General features: G+C 39.8%; 1 protein-coding gene across 3 annotated transcripts in view; it reads right to left on the reverse strand.

Annotated features, from left to right (window-relative positions):
• JAKMIP2 (janus kinase and microtubule interacting protein 2) overlaps nucleotides 1–16,643 on the reverse strand; it is a 65,598-nt gene that overhangs the window by 15,120 nt on the left and 33,835 nt on the right. For 2 of the 3 annotated variants that reach the window (XM_007117713.2, XM_024122227.2), the window contains 5 exons: nucleotides 16,543–16,596; nucleotides 15,005–15,070; nucleotides 10,877–10,945; nucleotides 7,881–7,958; nucleotides 4,597–4,800 (listed from right to left, as the gene is read on the reverse strand). In XM_007117713.2, coding sequence (XP_007117775.1) covers nucleotides 4,597–4,800; nucleotides 7,881–7,958; nucleotides 10,877–10,945; nucleotides 15,005–15,070; nucleotides 16,543–16,596 — 471 coding nt within the window. Of the gene's footprint in view, nucleotides 1–4,596; nucleotides 4,801–7,847; nucleotides 7,959–10,876; nucleotides 10,946–15,004; nucleotides 15,071–16,542; nucleotides 16,597–16,643 lie in introns of all 3 variants that reach the window. The other variant, XM_055086375.1, reaches the window with a different exon arrangement.

Genomic DNA, 16,643 nt, shown 5'->3' on the forward strand with positions numbered 1-16,643 from the left:
TTTTTTTTCAACCTTATTTCAAATCTGTTTCAGGGTGGAATTTCCTCGCGAAACAGGACTGACCAATTTTCACAAAACAAGGTAGCGATTCCACTTCACAAAAATTCAAAAGAAGGAACCGACAAACAAGGGAAAAAAAAAAAAACCATAACAAGAATAACACAAGTAATCCTGAAGACAAAAAAGTTCCAGAACTGTCTTTGAAATTACCTGTAAACTATAACAAAATTCCAGTAATTTAAATAGCACAGATTTGAAATCGACATTACATAGATAATAATTTATAAGTGAAAAGAGTCTTCAAATTTCCTTCTGGCAATCTAAAGATCTTGTATGTTCATGGTACAGGGTTACACAGGGTAAGCTTGTAATTTAATGCCTCTTTTGGGAATAATTAGAAAATGGAGAACTGGAGTCTAAGAAGAAAACAATGGAAGCTAAACAACGTGATAATATAGAAGGAGAGGTTTTACAATGCAATGTAGGGAGACAAAAGGGACACTAGAACAAAGAACAGTTGAACTTGGAAATCATATCTTCCTCTCTCTAAACAGTGGTTCTCAACTGGGGGTGATTTTGCACCCCAGATGACATCTGGCAATGTCTGGACATTTTAAAAAGTTAGTTAGTTAATTTATTTTAAAGTGTAATATTCAGTGGTTTTAGTATATTCACAAAGTTGTGCAACCATCACCACTATCTAATTTCTGGACAGTTTTGAATCACATGTGATCACTGGTCACAACTTGGGGGAGGGGTGCAACTAGCACCTAAGGGGTAGAGGCCAAGGATGCTGCTAAACATCCTGCAGTACACAGATCAGTCTCCACCCCCCCGCCCCCCCCCCGATAAAGAATCATCAGGCCCAAAATGTCAGTAGTGCAGAGACTGAGAAATCCTGCTTTAAAGGAGAGAGGGTGAGGTTTGTGCAGGAGAGGAGGGTGTGTTTTGTCAGAAGGACCATGAAATTATGTGACAATGAATGCTGATGTGTGTGACAGTGAATGATAAATGTGTGTGATGTGTGTGCTTGTATTTCCATAGTACTGTGTGTGCTCCAAAGCTACACAGCGAAAGAATAAATTTGCTAGCTATTTCTACCTTGAGTGTGCAAGAACTTCCTTCATATGTCTGCTGGATGTAGAGGCAAGCACTACACCAATAAAATCATGAAATTACTATGGCATCTATTCAGCCACCAAGCCTGTGCTCGTTGGGCACCTTCTGACATGTTCAGGACTGTGCCGGATGTGATGGAGAATACAGGCAAGGCATCAATTAGTTCCTGATCTCAAAGAACTATCACATCCAGATGGGGAGAAAAAATGTAAAACACAGGGAAAAACAGATTAAGCAGAAAAAGTAAACAATGGCGAAACTATGCACAACTTCATCGCGCCAATCTCTAATACCCAGTACAGTGTTTAGCACAAAGAAGCTGCGTATACATATTTATTAAATGAGTTAGGTAAGCAACATTGTGTGCTGCGGGCTTTATGTCTTTTTCCTTCCCATCTGCTTGCCAGCCTGCCATCCAGTCTAACAGTAAACTCAATGGAGTCCAAAATAGATCCCTTTTCTACGACTTTTGGTCTCTACTGCTACTAAGTATACCAAGTCCCCCATCATGACTGTGTGAGAGGTTACTGCCGGCTCTTCCTGCTTCTAATCTTGTGCATCCTACATCCACCTATAGCAGCCAGTGTGAACTCTTAGAATGTGAAATGATCACGGCAGTCTTTGAGTATTAAGGGGGCGAGGAAGAGGGAGAGGGAGAGTTAGCCAAGTTGCTCTCAGAATAAAACCCAAACTCCTTCAAGGCCCAGCATGATCTTGGCCTGTCTTACCTCTCCAGATTCATCTCAGAACAACCTTCCCTTGGCTCCATGTGTTCCTGCCATACTGGCCTTCTCTCTGCTCCTTAAATATTCCAAACATTCCCACGAGAGAGACTTATCCCCTGCTGACCCTAATTTCTGGGACACCTTGCCAAAATCTTTGTGTGGCTGATTTCTTGGGATTTTGACATTTTCAGAGAGGCCTGCTCTGATCAGCCAGTTTACAGTGGCTAATCCTACTCCCAAACTCACTCTCACTCTCTCCCTCTCCCTCCCTCCCTCCCTCTCCCTCTCTCTCTCTCTCACACACACACATCTTCAGAGCACTTATCGCCACTCTCTGAAATTGCCCTGGCTATTGCTCATTTGCGTTGTCGCTTTTTCCCTCTTCATCTGTAGGATACATGAGAACAATGACCTTTATGTCTTTGTCCACCATCACATTCCCAGCACCCAGCACAAGCAGGCCCTCAATAAATGGTTCTGAATGAGTGTATAAAAAGAGTATGGAATGTCGATTTTTTTCAGTAGTATGTAGTTCATTGTCTTCATCAGGGAGAGCATTCTGAAGAGGTGGATCTAAACTGGGACTGGAAAAATGAGAAGATTTCGATAAGTGCAGCAGACTCTGAACGACATTTTGGGGTGAGCAGTCAGGAAAACAAAGGCTTGGAGGTGGGAAATCATGGCCTAAAGGGTATGGGAAGAGTTCTGCATGAACAGAGAGGAAGGTAAGCTATAAAGATTGTCTCAAATCTGGGTTTTAGGGGAGGAGTAGCCAGCTCCTGGAGGACCTGGAGATAGCACGACTAGACTCAACTGGAAATTGGGATCATGGAGGCTTTTGAGGAAGAATATGACATCAGAAAAGGTGAGAAGGACAAGGAAGACCCCAGGGTTTTCAGCTTGAGTGCTTTGACATATGGTAGTTCCACTAACCAAGACAGGCAGATGGGGAGGGAAGGGAGAAGTAAGGATAAGAATGTGTGTTTAGGTATGTTTCATATGAGTTCACGCTAAAACATTCAAACAGAAATGTCTAATAAGTGGTTAGTGATATGCTCTAGAATTTAGACTGCATTATAAACTTATATATGACAAATCCTGGCCAATGCCTTCTGGAATAATTCTCTCAAATCAAAGCTACTGATTGAAAGGAAAGAAAAGTAAGAAATAACTGGAAAGGCATATTCTAATGAACATCTGTTTGGGAGACAGTAAATGTCAATGAAACTCTCTGAGGCTTAGAAATATAATATACTTAACAGTTCAGACTGGGTAACTTAAAACAAACAGAACCATCTCGTTTGGGAGTGAAGTACCTTAGCTGACTGAAGAGACACAAAAGCATTGACAAGGCTTTAATCATAAAAAAATTTAGATAACTATTTGTCCATCTTAAAAATAAATACTTCTGTGGTTCCATGACATACCTCCTTCTTTGCTGAAATTAATTAACTGCTATTGCAGCCTAAGAAATTTATGCAGAGGACATGTTCATTCCCTTATAGAACGAAAGAATGCCTGCATTAATGCAATGATACCGTACAGTCTGTTATTGAAAGCTTTAAAACTCTCTTCAGAGTCAAAATCCAAACCTTTATGATGGAATCTCAAGAACCAGTGAAACAAACATGCATGTGTTTATCATCTCTGGGACAAAATGGCTTTAGAGTTCCCTGTTAACTTGGGTAATTTGTTAGGCTGTAAAGATCCACAAAAAATAACCCCTGTTCCTTTTCTACTCACCTTGATCTCTTAATAACCACATGATTCTTACCTCTTGTATAGCCCATCTGGATTTTGTACCAGTTGATTATTTCAGCTTATGAGTACCAAATACCCTAGCCTGGAACTTTCAATTCTGGAATTATTACAGAATCTGCTTTTTGACCAGGACCCTAGTCTTTGCCTGTCAATCTATGACATGAAGAAATAGTTGTAATTAAGAATTTTGGCTATAAGTTAATATGGGGTGTTTATTTTGAGCCTTGCTGGTCTAGATAAATCATATAAATTATAGATGACTCAAGCTGTAGAAGACAGTATAGTGCAATGTTTATGTGCACTGGAGTCAGGCCGATCTGGGTTGTAATTCTGGCTCTGTTGCTTACTATCTGTCATCTTGGGCAAATCACCTAAGCACTCTTTTCTTCAGTATCATGATCTCTTAAGCTGGGATAATAAGAATACTTACAGTAGTGGGCTATTGCCAAGATTAAATGAAAAGATGGAAGTAGAGCCCTCAGTTTAGTTCCTGACCTATAGCAAATGCCAGTAAGTAAGAGGCAGCTTCCATACTTTGTTGCTGTTGCTGTTTATTCTGGGAATAAAGAGAAAGGTCCTTGTTCCCTTTTACCCTCTTTGGATTATTTGATCAGGCTAGGTTATGGACTGGGATGAGTAACAGCAGGGAAGCATTATCTGTGTCCTGGAGTGAGTCCCAGAGAGTCCCTTCCCAGCATAAGGGACATAATCAGGCTCCATGAGATTCAAGGGGTATTTCATGACAAAGTAGTTGCAAAAACAGTAGCATGACACAGTGCTTCTGAAGTGCCAATTTTCTTCAGATTAATTCATTATAAAACCATCGTCCTGTTTCTGAGTGTAGGTGGAAAACAACAGTTATTTATTTTACTCTTTGAAAATAGCTTCTAGCTCCCAGGCTTCTCCATACTCATACTCAACACTATGTACTAAGCACTTGGTCCCATTTTCTTAGTACCACCCAACACAGATGTAGTGACTACATCCTCACCTGATGGGCTTGCTGTAAGAGCTCCATTCTCTCCTGTAGAATCTGACAGTCGTACTCTCTGCTCTTCCTCAGCATCTGCCGCCGTAACTTTTCCACTGCTGTCCTCAGCTCCTCTTGCTGTTTTTCAGTTAATAATTCACCAAACTTGATAACAGTTTCTTGCTGCAGAGCATTGTACAAAGTCGCTTCTAGTTCCTGGATTCTCTGGCAAATAGAATTAGAAAACCTTGGAATTTAGCATCTTACGTGTGGTGTGTGAATGTACACATGTGTGTACATGTGGAGGGATGTATTATTTTAGTCTTATAGGATCCTAGCAACAAAATAAATTTCAAAGCTTATCCAGCTTAGGGACTATCCTGACGGTGCAGTGGTTAAGAATCTGTCTGTCAGTGCAGGTTTGACTCCTGGTCTGGGAAGATCCCACATGCCGAAGAGCAACTAAGCCCGTGAGCCACAGCTACTGAGCCTGCACTCTAGAGCCTGCGCACCACAACTACTGAGCCCATGCACCACAACTACTGAAGCCCGCACTCCAAGAGCCTGTGCTCCGCAACAAGAGAAGCCACTGCAATGAGCAGCCCACGCACTGGGACTTCCCTGGTGGCACAGTGGTTAAGAATCTGCCTGCCAGTGCAGGGGACACAGGCTTGAGCCCTGGTCCGGGAAGGTCCCACATGTCACAGAGCAACTAAGTCCACGCGCCAGAACTACTGAGCCTGCGCTCTAGAGCCCATGAGCCACAACTACTGAAGCCTGCTTGCCTAGAGCCTGTGCTCTGCAACAAGAGAAGCCACCGCGATGAGAAGCCCGCGCACTGCAACGAAGAATAGACCCCGCTCACCACAACTAGAGAAAGCCCGCACGCAGCAATGGAGACCCAACGCAGCCAAAAATAAATAAATTTATGTATAAAAAAAAGAAGCCTGCGCACCACAAAGAAGAATAGACCCCGCTCACCACAACTAGAGAAAGCCCGCACGCAGCAATGGAGACGGCTTGAGCCCTGGTCCGGGAAGGTCCCACATGTCACAGAGCAACTAAGTCCACGCGCCAGAACTACTGAGCCTGCGCTCTAGAGCCCATGAGCCACAACTACTGAAGCCTGCTTGCCTAGAGCCTGTGCTCTGCAACAAGAGAAGCCACCGCGATGAGAAGCCCGCGCACTGCAACGAAGAATAGACCCCGCTCACCACAACTAGAGAAAGCCCGCACGCAGCAATGGAGACCCAACGCAGCCAAAAATAAATAAATTTATATATAAAAAAAAGAAACCTGCGCACCACAACAAAGAGTAGCCCCCCACTCGCCACAACTAGAGAAAGCCCACGTGCAATGAAGACCCAACTCAGCCAAAAAAAAAAAAAAAAAAAAAAAAAAAGCTTCTCCAGCTTAAATATCCTTTTGATGATCCCCTTTATAAGATGCCATAAGGATCATCTAGCCAATACGTGAACTACTCTGATGATGGAGAATTTGTTCTTTTTCTTGGGATCCTGTCCATTTCACATACTGTTCATTTTTAGGAAGTCCTTACTTTGTTATCATAACTGTATATCCTTCTATTCGCAAATGTAGCTGAAAATAAGTTTGTTCTCTCTTTCATTTAACAGATATTTAAAGACATGTATCGTGGTGGCCATATTTTTAGAAATAAGCATTGAAAAGTGGTCCAAGTTGGAATAAAATACTTGAAATTGAGATATTTCACACACACACAATGCCACCTCTCTTCCACATGACACACCTCTGAAGATGGCTTTCCAGTCTCCATTTTTTTCTTAAAATAAAAATTGAAAAAAAATAAAAATTGAGAAATATAGCCTAGAGTCTTTGGAATTGGTCTGTTTTTTAATACTCTGAGATTTATAGTTGCTCTAGCTATAAAATGCTTCCTTGAGGCTTTTCTTTTTTAGATGAAGAGTCCACTGCTTCTTATATCCCAGTTTTCTTTTCTTTCACATGCTTCAGATACCGTTACCAAAATCTATCATCTTATCCCCTGTGACTCTGACGTAGGTGAAAGGACATGCCCTGGTGAGGGATGTTCTCCAAGCTCCTGTCCTGGACTAAGCAGGTCTCATGTTTTAAAAGTTAAATATATTAATAATTATCTGAATGGGTCTTCAGTCCTGGAACACACACACATGCAGTTTAATCTTACAGTGTGTAGGTAGAGAAGGCAAGGCTAAAAGGACAGGAAGGGAGGGAAAAATTACCTCCTTCTTTATTCTATAATCAGTAGCCAATACTCATCCTCTCCTTTCCCCATCAGTCAGTGCTCAGAATCTCTTATTCATCTTGGGTGGGGAGTACAAATTCATCTTTGTTATAAGCTGGGGCTACGTGCTTCACTCTTTTCCCAAAAGTGACTCAGGCTGCTTCCAGGAAAGCATTATAAAAACCTCTACTAGCAACTCCTCGAAATGTTCCTCTTTTTCTCTTGAGTCATTACAGTGTATTATGGTGGGGGGCAGGGTGGTGTCCACACGGAGAGAAGAAGTGCAAGCTGTAGTCCCATATTAGGAATGATGCTTTATGAATTTGATACAGGGGAGTGGATCAAATGTGCTCCTCAGTCAGCACTATCTTCTGGAGGAGAGAAAAAGGCACAGCCCATTTCCCCATGTATTCTTTTTTTTAATTTTTGAATTTAATTTAATTTATTTTTTTATACAGCAGGTTCTTATTAGTTATCCATTTTATACATACCCATATAGTCTTACTGTGGCTGGATGACGGTAGTTAAGGCCACAATGTCTGGAGTCAGATCTAAACACTACCTACTTGCGAACCAAGCTGGGCCAAGTTCTTTCTCCCTCTAAGCCTTCATTTTCTCATATGTAATACATAAATAATAATATTCCCTCTACCTCTTAGGGTTGTTGTCAGAAATAAATGAATTAAAAATATGTATCACATTAAATACATCATTATTCTATCCCTAGATTAGGCTCCCTGACAATCAGATTTGATTTAATAAAATTTCTCTTTAATCTACATTGCCATCCAATCTGTTGTTCATTTAAATATTATTTAACAACACAATTCAATTTTTAAAAAAATGAAGTATAATGAAATATTTATTAACTATTATAAGAGTATTGTAACAGCAAAGAACTAGAGATATATTTGTTCTAAAATGAGAACTGGAAACCTCTGAATAAATGAGCTGCACGTTGTGGTCTATTCAAATACATGACATGACAAATTACACAGGATGCTTTACTCCAGAGCATGTAATCGTAAACACTCGGAGTGTCTCTAATGCTTGTTGTACCTACCATATATGCTTGGTCGAGAGCTTGTTTCCTGTAGTCTAGTTCTTCTTCCAGATAGCCTTTGATTTTGCAGAATTGTTCCTAGAAAAAAGGGCCACATTAATAGAAAGAGTCAGCTTAGTTAATGAGAAAGTGATATATAAATTGTATTGATTAGTGTTTTCTCTAATTCCACTGTAAGACAAATCACTAGTATTTGTAGGGTCACAGATTTTGTCTTGAAGGGAAATAGTTCAACTTTTATAGTTTCACACAGGGAATGTACAACTCAATGGAAAGAAGAAAAAATATATAACAAACAATCCACATGGAATATCTTAAAGGATTTTTATACCAATTTAAGAGTATGTCATTAAGGATAGATTTTTGTTTGTTGGTTGGTTGGTTTGTTTTTTGGCCTCACTGCACGACATGTGGGATCTTAGTTCCCCGACCAGGGATCGAACACATGCCCCCTGCAGTGGAAACATGGAGTCTTAACCACTGGACCGCCAGGGAAGTCCCTAAGGGTAGATTTCTGACAAGATAAATGCTATAGATGCTAACTAATAAGTATATCTATGTAAATATACTGGGATAGTATATTTTTGTAAGAATGTTATGAAATGTAATAGAGCAAAGCTGTATAATAAAAACAATTTATTCAAACTCATCTGCGTATCATTAGCAAACACAAAGATAATTTAGAGAGTGGGCACGAAGTTAACCACACATATTGCTCCATCCACATACCAACTAACTGACCAATTTATCCATCTGCCTCTGTCTCGCTAAGACTTATGAAGGGGTGGTGGAGGCAGGGGGTTGGGGGTGGGCATCTGCTTTAAGAAGAATCATGGGGGACTTCCCTCGTGGTCCAGTGGTTAGGACTCTGTGCTCTCACTGCAGGGGGCATGGGTTTGATCCCTGGTCAGGGAACTTGGGCCCTGGTGTAGCCTAAATAAATAAATACATACATACATAAATAAATAGAGTCATGGGAAGGGGGAAATGGGAGTTGTCGTTTCATGGGTATAGAGTTTTAGGTTTGCAAAATGAAAAAGTTCTGGAGATGTGTTGCACAACAAGGTAAATGTACTTGACACTACCGAACGGTACACAAAAAAATTGTTAGGATGGCAAATTGCATGCTGTATGTTTTTTACCACAATTTAAAATAAATTTTATTTTAAAAAGAAAGAAAGAAAAAAAAAAAAGAGTGTGGAGGCAATTCCACCCACAGTGCCACTTAATGAGTGAGTGTCTGCTCTTGCTGCAAAGCCAGAGTGAGCTGGGAAACGTAAATCTGATGTTCCCTTGCTTGTCCTCAGTTTCTGTGTGGTTCTCATATTGTGAGCATCTTGCCATTGGCATTAAAAAATGTATCTTTGTATAGAACAGCTCCAAGCACAAGTCAATTCTTTCTCCGTATGCTTAACAAGGAACAAGGACCTCGTCCAACACTGAAGGTAAACTTGATTGCATCAACTTTTGAGAGAGGATATGTCTGCATGAGATTTTGCTAGTGACTTTCCTAATTACCTGGGAGCTCCAGTGCCTAGAACAGTGTAACAAGCTGACTGCTTAATTAATATTTGTGCATTTAAAGAGTTCAAGGGTATTTTGAATATAAACAGTTCTTGTTATATGTTTTGACTTTACAGCCTAACCTGCTGGTAAAATGTAAGCCCTGTGTAAAATATGAGCAAATGATTTGTAAGCTGTCACATGCTATATAAATTCAACTTGTTGTTCTTACTATAGGATTCCCTAACCTGATAGGAATCACTACCTGATTTTTAGTAATAATGATAACAGTAATGACAGTACTGTTATAAAAGTCTATGTATTGCTGTAAGTTAAAAATGACCAATTCCCAGGCTTGGGGATTTAAAAAAAAAAAGCTAATAGTGGCAAACTACACACAACCTAAAATTTATAATCGTAACCATTTTTAAGTAGCGTTAAGTATATTCACAGATAAGAAAGTTTCACAGAAAAAAGTTTCACAGAAACTTTCTTATCTTCAGTAGTGTTAAGTATATTCACAGTGTTAGGAGACCAATCTCCAGAACTCTTTTCATCTTGCAAAACTGAAACTCTGTACCTATTAAACAATAACTCCCCATTTCCTCCTCTTAGCTCCTGACAACCATCATTTTGCTTTCTGTTTCTATGAATATGACTATTGTAGGTACCCTATATTAGTAGAATCACACAGTATTTGTCTTTTCGTGACTGGCTTATTTCATTTAGCATAATGTCCTCAAATTTCATCCATGTCATAGCATGTGTCATAATGTCCTTATTCTTTAAAGGCTGAATAATATTCCATAGATGGATATACCACATTTTGCTTATCCATTGACAGACACTTAGGTTGCTTCCATGTTTAAGCTATAGAGAATAATGCTGCTTTGAACACAGGTGTACAAATATCTCTTTAAGAGCCCGCTTTCAGTTGTTTTGGGTGTACCCCCAGAAGTGGTGTTGCTGTATCATATGGTAATTCTATTTTGAATTTTTTGAGCAACCACTAACCATACGGTTTTCCATAGCAGATGCACCATTTTACATTCCCACCAACATTGCACAGGGTTCCAGTTTCTCCACATCTTCATCATCACTTGTTATTTTCTGTTTTTTTGTTGGTTTTTTTTTTTTTTTTGATAGTAGCCGTCTTAATGGGAGTGAGGTGGCTTGGGGATTTTTAGTACCAAAGTTACACCCATCATTTCTGTAAATTTGGTGGAAAAATTATTTAGCCTAAGAAAGAAAACACCTAACTGGATTTTATTCAGCATTAGTTCTGAAAATACTACAAAATTACAACATGATATTTCTGGAGGCTATAACTTGAAATTGTGTGGTACTTCTGGGCATCTGTTTCACAGTCTATACACAAAATAATGGCAAGGCTACAAACGTCCATCTGTGCCAGATAAAACTGCTAGAAAACGTTGTTTTCCATTTGTCTTGTCAATTTTTCTTTTGTTTTCTGATATTTCATTTTTACTCACCATGTCACTTTCCAGTTCCATCATTTTCTGGTGCAGGGCAGCCTCTGCTCCTTCAATTTGCTGGATCCACTAAGGGGTAAACCAGACACAAGTGTTTGACATGATTGCTTGACATGGTGTAAATGGTGCTGCCTCTTGAGCTGCTTAGTCTCCTCCCCTTATATCTCAGGAAGCAGACTAAGAATTGGAGTGAAAACTTGGTACATTTTAACTCTTAGCTCAGAAGCAAGTTTATAAATTTCCACTCATTCATTCATTCTTCATTCAACGAAAGCCTTCATTGATATCTACCATGTGTGAGGCAATGTGCTAGGTACTAGGGCTGTGATGGTGAATAAGACCAACACGTGTTTTGCCCTCATTGGAGGACACCATGGGAGGCTTTCTTGGAAATGACAATTGCACTGGGTGTAAGGAATGAGTCAGAGATGACTAAGCAAAGGTGAGGGGCAAGTTCCAAGCAGAAGGTATGTCTAATTCTCCATGATTGGAGGGAGCATGATGAAAGAAAGAAGGCCAGGTAAGACTGGAGAAATGGCATTTTTTTCAGTAAATGACACTGATTACAGCTAAATGTTGGGGAATCATTTTTGTTGAGTGGAGACAAATTTTAAATCACACAGAAAGAACTTATCTTTCCTAACACTTAATATATATCATTCTGTTAGATGGTGTTGATATTAACACAGACCAATACCCTGAATGAATTTAGACTTTGAATAATATAGTGTGAGCCTACCACATATATGGTTTCAGAGAATAAATTGTTATAATGGGTCTCCATCAAGTTAACCATAAGCTTATGCCTCAGGGAGGCAATTGGGCAAATAATTGTGTGGGTCCTAGAGGCCGACTACCTTGGGTCTAATCCCAATCCTAGCTTTTCATGGCTATGTGGCCTTGAAATGTTACCTGGTTTCTCTTAGCCTCAACTTTCTTATCTGTGAAATGGGATTAATAATAATGTGAAGATTAAAGGATGTAATTAACCTAAGGTCCTACTGACAGTGTACTGCATGTACTAGGTAACCAATACATTCTAGTTTTTGGTTAACATTCATTTTTTTACTTCCACACTGTTAGAAATTTGCCTCGCTACCAACTATTTCTTCTTAGTTTGTTTGTGATAAATTATGTGGTGTACTGAGCATTTTTCTATACACTAAAGCCTTGGTATTCACAAGGGGCCACCATATCCAACAGCCTCTTGGCTGTAAGGAATGTGGGGAAAGAAAAAAGGCTGTGGAGATTGGTGAGGTGCTAATCTCTCAGCTGTTGTACATACACATGGCTTCCCTCATGAAACAAATTTCAGTCCAAAGTCATGGGTTTCTTGCAAACAGCCTCATATTGCAACTGTGTACCATCAAGCTTTATTAAAATGCTTCCTCTTGCTTGCTGCCCATTTACCATTGAGAAACAAATTCTCTTGTGTACCATGTTTTTTTTTTAATATTTATTTATTTGGTTGCATTGGGTCTTAGTTGCAGCAGGCAGGCTTCTTACTTGTGGCTCGTGGGCTCCTTAGTTGCGGCATGCATGTGGGATCTAGTTCCCTGACCAGGGATCGAACCCTGGCCCCCTGCATTGGGAATGCAGAGTCTTAACCACTGTGCCACCAGGGAAATCCCACACTATGTTTTTAAGAGAACCATGAAGTGAAGTAGTCTGGTCATGGGCTTTAGCTATAGATTTGTATGTTGGCTCCCAACTCTGACTACATGGATGATGCAGGATGAGGAATGAACAGCCCAGGCCACAGTTTTCTCACAGATAAAATGAAAATAGTGGATGAATATAGGGTGGTTGTGAGGAGCAATGAGATAATGCATAGACAGTATTTAGCATAGTCCTTGGCCCATAACATGTCCTCACATAAGGTCACTGCTCTTATTATTTTTAATACGAAGTCACAATAGGATTTCCTTGTTGGAAATTTGTCTAGGCTCAACCTCTGGCTAAAGGTCACACTCTCAGATGGTAGAGAGATAATTCAAATGTGTGGTCTCAGGAAGTTCAAGATGATATTGACAATTACTTGGAGGTAGAAATGTTTATCTGTGAATCCCAAACATGGTTGGGGGGGTGACTTTAGCTTATGAATTGCAAAGACCATGAACATTTTAAGGACAAGCTTGTGTCTTATTCAGCTGGTTCCTCACTTTTAATCACAGTGCTAAGCACATAAGGCATCACCCCTTGATTGTTTAATCCGAACCCCTCACACCTGTTTTGCAAAGGAGGTTAAGTGGAGGCACGAACTAATACGTCAAAGCTTTACTAGAACAGCTCCTACGTGCTATAGGGTACTTTCTGCTTTTAGTAGGAAGCTTGAGGGAAAGCTTGCAATAAAGAATCATAGCCCTTCATGACTCCAACTGGATGAGATGCTCTGGTGTGAAAAACTAGGAAAACAAAGAGTGAAAAACAGATTCCAGAGTTGCCCTCGTGGAGCGCAGAGTCTAGTGAACTACAGAGAAAAAAAAAAAAGCATGGTTGTATTACAGTTGCTAAAAGCCATGGTAGCAGAAGCACAGGTCACTGTGGGAACACAGAGTGAGAAGACCTAACTGGGCTTGGGTGAATAGGAAGGCTGTCCCATGTATGGGAGGGTCTAATGATTAAGATTTAGCCAGACAAAGGTAGAAAGGGAAGAAGAGAAAATCTAGACAAAAGGAACAGTCTAAAGGACCAAGGGATGAAAATATGTAGAGGTAGATAGAGACAGAGACAGAGAGAGAGAGAGAGAGAGAGAGAGAGAGAGAGAGAGAGAGAGAGAGAGAGAGAGCAAGCAAGAGGAGAGAGAAGAGAGGAGCGAGGAGACTGGAGCCCCAAAGGGATTTGTGCGTGGCTGGACCTTGGCTGGTGACCAAGGAAGGAAGTGGGGTGCTGGAGAAATAGGTAAGGGCCAGCTCCCAGGGGGCCCTCTTGCCAAATTCTGGATTCTAGACCTATGTTAGGGACAATGTGGGGCTATTAATTTGATCGCAAAAGGAAATGGAAAGTGATAAGGTCTGTTATTAAATTGTGAAGGGAGGAAGTTTTTAAAAGAGCAAATCCCAGATATTTCACATGAAATACTTCAGTATGTGTCCCTAACACTTAAGGTCTTTAAAAAAAAACCATAACCACAAGGCCAGTTCCACACTTTGCAAAATTAACATTAATTCCTTTTGTCATCTGATACCTGGTCCATATTAAAATTTCCCCAGTTGTCAGCAAAATGTCCTTTGTTTCACACTTGGTTTGCTTGAATCAGGATGCAAAAAAGGACCATTTCAATATTTCTTAAGTAACTTTTTATTTTATAGCAATTCTTCCCTCTCCCTCTGCCATTTTTTTGAATGTCATTGTTTTGTTTGAGTAACTTAACTGGGTCATTTGACCAGCAGAATTCCCTCATTTCAGGCTGCAGCAAGGTGAATGCTTGCTCATGGTTTCATTTAATTGACAACATGCTTTTTTATGCATTTAGAAATTAAGAAAGCATCTCAAGGAACTTATAGCACATAAGTTCTTACTTTATCCAGCCATGTACACATGACTGTCAACTATGTGCCGATTCTCAAGGTGCCCTGAATACAGCCAGTTACCAGGTTTCTTCACTTGGCTCTTTCCTTTTTTTTCTCTCTTGCATTTACCAGGTTTAGACACAAGGGGGTGAGAGAACGCTCAGTGTTGCTCTTCTGACAGTCCCCCAGGTTGGGCTTTCTAAATGAAGGTGCAGGGAGCCACCACCAAGTTACAGAATCAGCTGGACTAACTGGTATGTACGTACCCAAGGAAAAGCCCACAGAAAGAGCCATGCTCTGATTTACCACTTAACAAAACCCTTCTTTATTGGATTCCCAGCTTGGTAAGGATGGCTTAAGTAATGTAATCCAGGTTTTGCATTTTTACAGAATTATATTTTTAAGAGACTTCAAAGCAAGAATGATCCACCCACCCTAAATCAGTGTGTAGACTCTCCTTTTGTGTGTTCTCATTCTATCTGGGTTATATCACCCTGAAGAATAAAATATTTATTAGGTATTCAATAATGCAAAATCATGTGCAAAGAGACTGTCCTTCAACCCCAAGTGTTAAGCCAGACACTGAGATGATTTGAATGTTAGTATGATTTATTACCTTTTCTGCCAGGGACAGCACAGTGCTGGCCTGAATTATAGCCACTTGCTCTTCATTTCTTAAATTCTGTGGTGGGGGTTGAAGGGGTGGGGAGAAAGAAAATAAGCTGAAAACACTTTTTGACATTTACACTATCAGAAGATACTGCCTAACTTGCCTGCCACATACGCATGCATGGAACATTCACAAACGGCCTATTCTATTTAGTAATAATTCTTAACAAAGAGTTCATTCAAAACCTGTAAAAAGTACATTAAATGTGATGTTTTTATATCTCTAGCACTGACTTGATTTTATGTTTCACTGTAAGCATACTGCATTCATAGTCATAAGAAAAGCAGAAACCAAAATGAAATAAAGATAGTGGGAAGCAGCCACACAGCACAGGGAGATCAGCTCGGTGCTTTGTGACCACCTAGAGGGGTGGGATAGGGAGGGTGGGAGGGAGACACAAGAGGGGGGGGATATGGGAATATATGTATAGGTATAGCTGATTCACTTTGTTATACAGCAGAAACTAACACACCAATTGTAAAGCAATTATACTCCAATAAAGATGTTAAAAAAAAGTAAGGTTTTTAGATTCCAGAATATAATTGTCACACTGCAATCTCTGCTGTTTTCGCTGATTCACTTTGTTATAAAGCAGAAACTAACACCCCATTGTAAAGCAATTATACTCCAATAAAGATATTAAAAAAATGAAATTAAAGAGTAATCTCTTCATAGCAGTTTGATGTGATTTAATTGATTTTGTTCTCTCCTTTGGTAATTTTTCAAGGGAAAAAAATAGTGTGACTACTTCAACCTACATACATCATTCATCTAGTATCTCAATGAATGGTCCTCCCACTGAATTAATATGCCTTGACCCTATCTGGAAGGTGTTTTTAGAAAGAAAAGGGATTATAATTTCCTAGTGCATTTTTATGGGGCTGCCACCAACCCTACTATTTAGCAGCATTTGCAACTGCATGACTGATTAATTTCACCCCCGTATGCCTCCCAGCAACAGTCAGAAGGTAATTAGCTTTTTTTTTTTTTTTCAGAAGGTAATTAGCTTTAATCAGTGCAGACTCAGTTGGCATTCAAACCTGAAACCTGCGCATGAAAAGCACTTTACCACTTCCCACTTCTGCCACTACCTTCCAGAGAGGCTTACAATCCCTTAGCTGAGTGGTTTGATAGATTGTTGATTCTTTTCCAGAAGCCGCATGCTTAAGTGAACCTGCTGTCTCACTTGCTATTATTTTTTTGTTTTTTTCTATTTCTTGAAGTATAGTTGATTTACAATGTTGTGTTAGTTTCAGGTGTACAGCACAGTGATTTAGTTATACACATATATATGTATAACTACATATATACATATATATGTATAACTACATTTTCAGATTCTTTTCCCTTATAGGTTATTACAAAATACTGAGTATAGTTCCCTTCACTTGCTACTATTTTACACGTGATGCATTGGCAAGTATTTCTTGCTTCTCATTAGGCAAATTCATATCTTTACTGCACTTAATCAATTCATTACTTACCCCGTTATCACCCAAGATATCAAGCTGCTTTATGAGATCAGGGATGTTCACATCCTGCAAAATCAAGGAGATTCATTCAAGTCGTGGCTTACCATTCTATC

Source organism: Physeter macrocephalus, chromosome 8 (assembly GCF_002837175.3).
Source record: "Physeter macrocephalus isolate SW-GA chromosome 8, ASM283717v5, whole genome shotgun sequence".
Taxonomy (NCBI): domain Eukaryota; kingdom Metazoa; phylum Chordata; class Mammalia; order Artiodactyla; family Physeteridae; genus Physeter; species Physeter macrocephalus.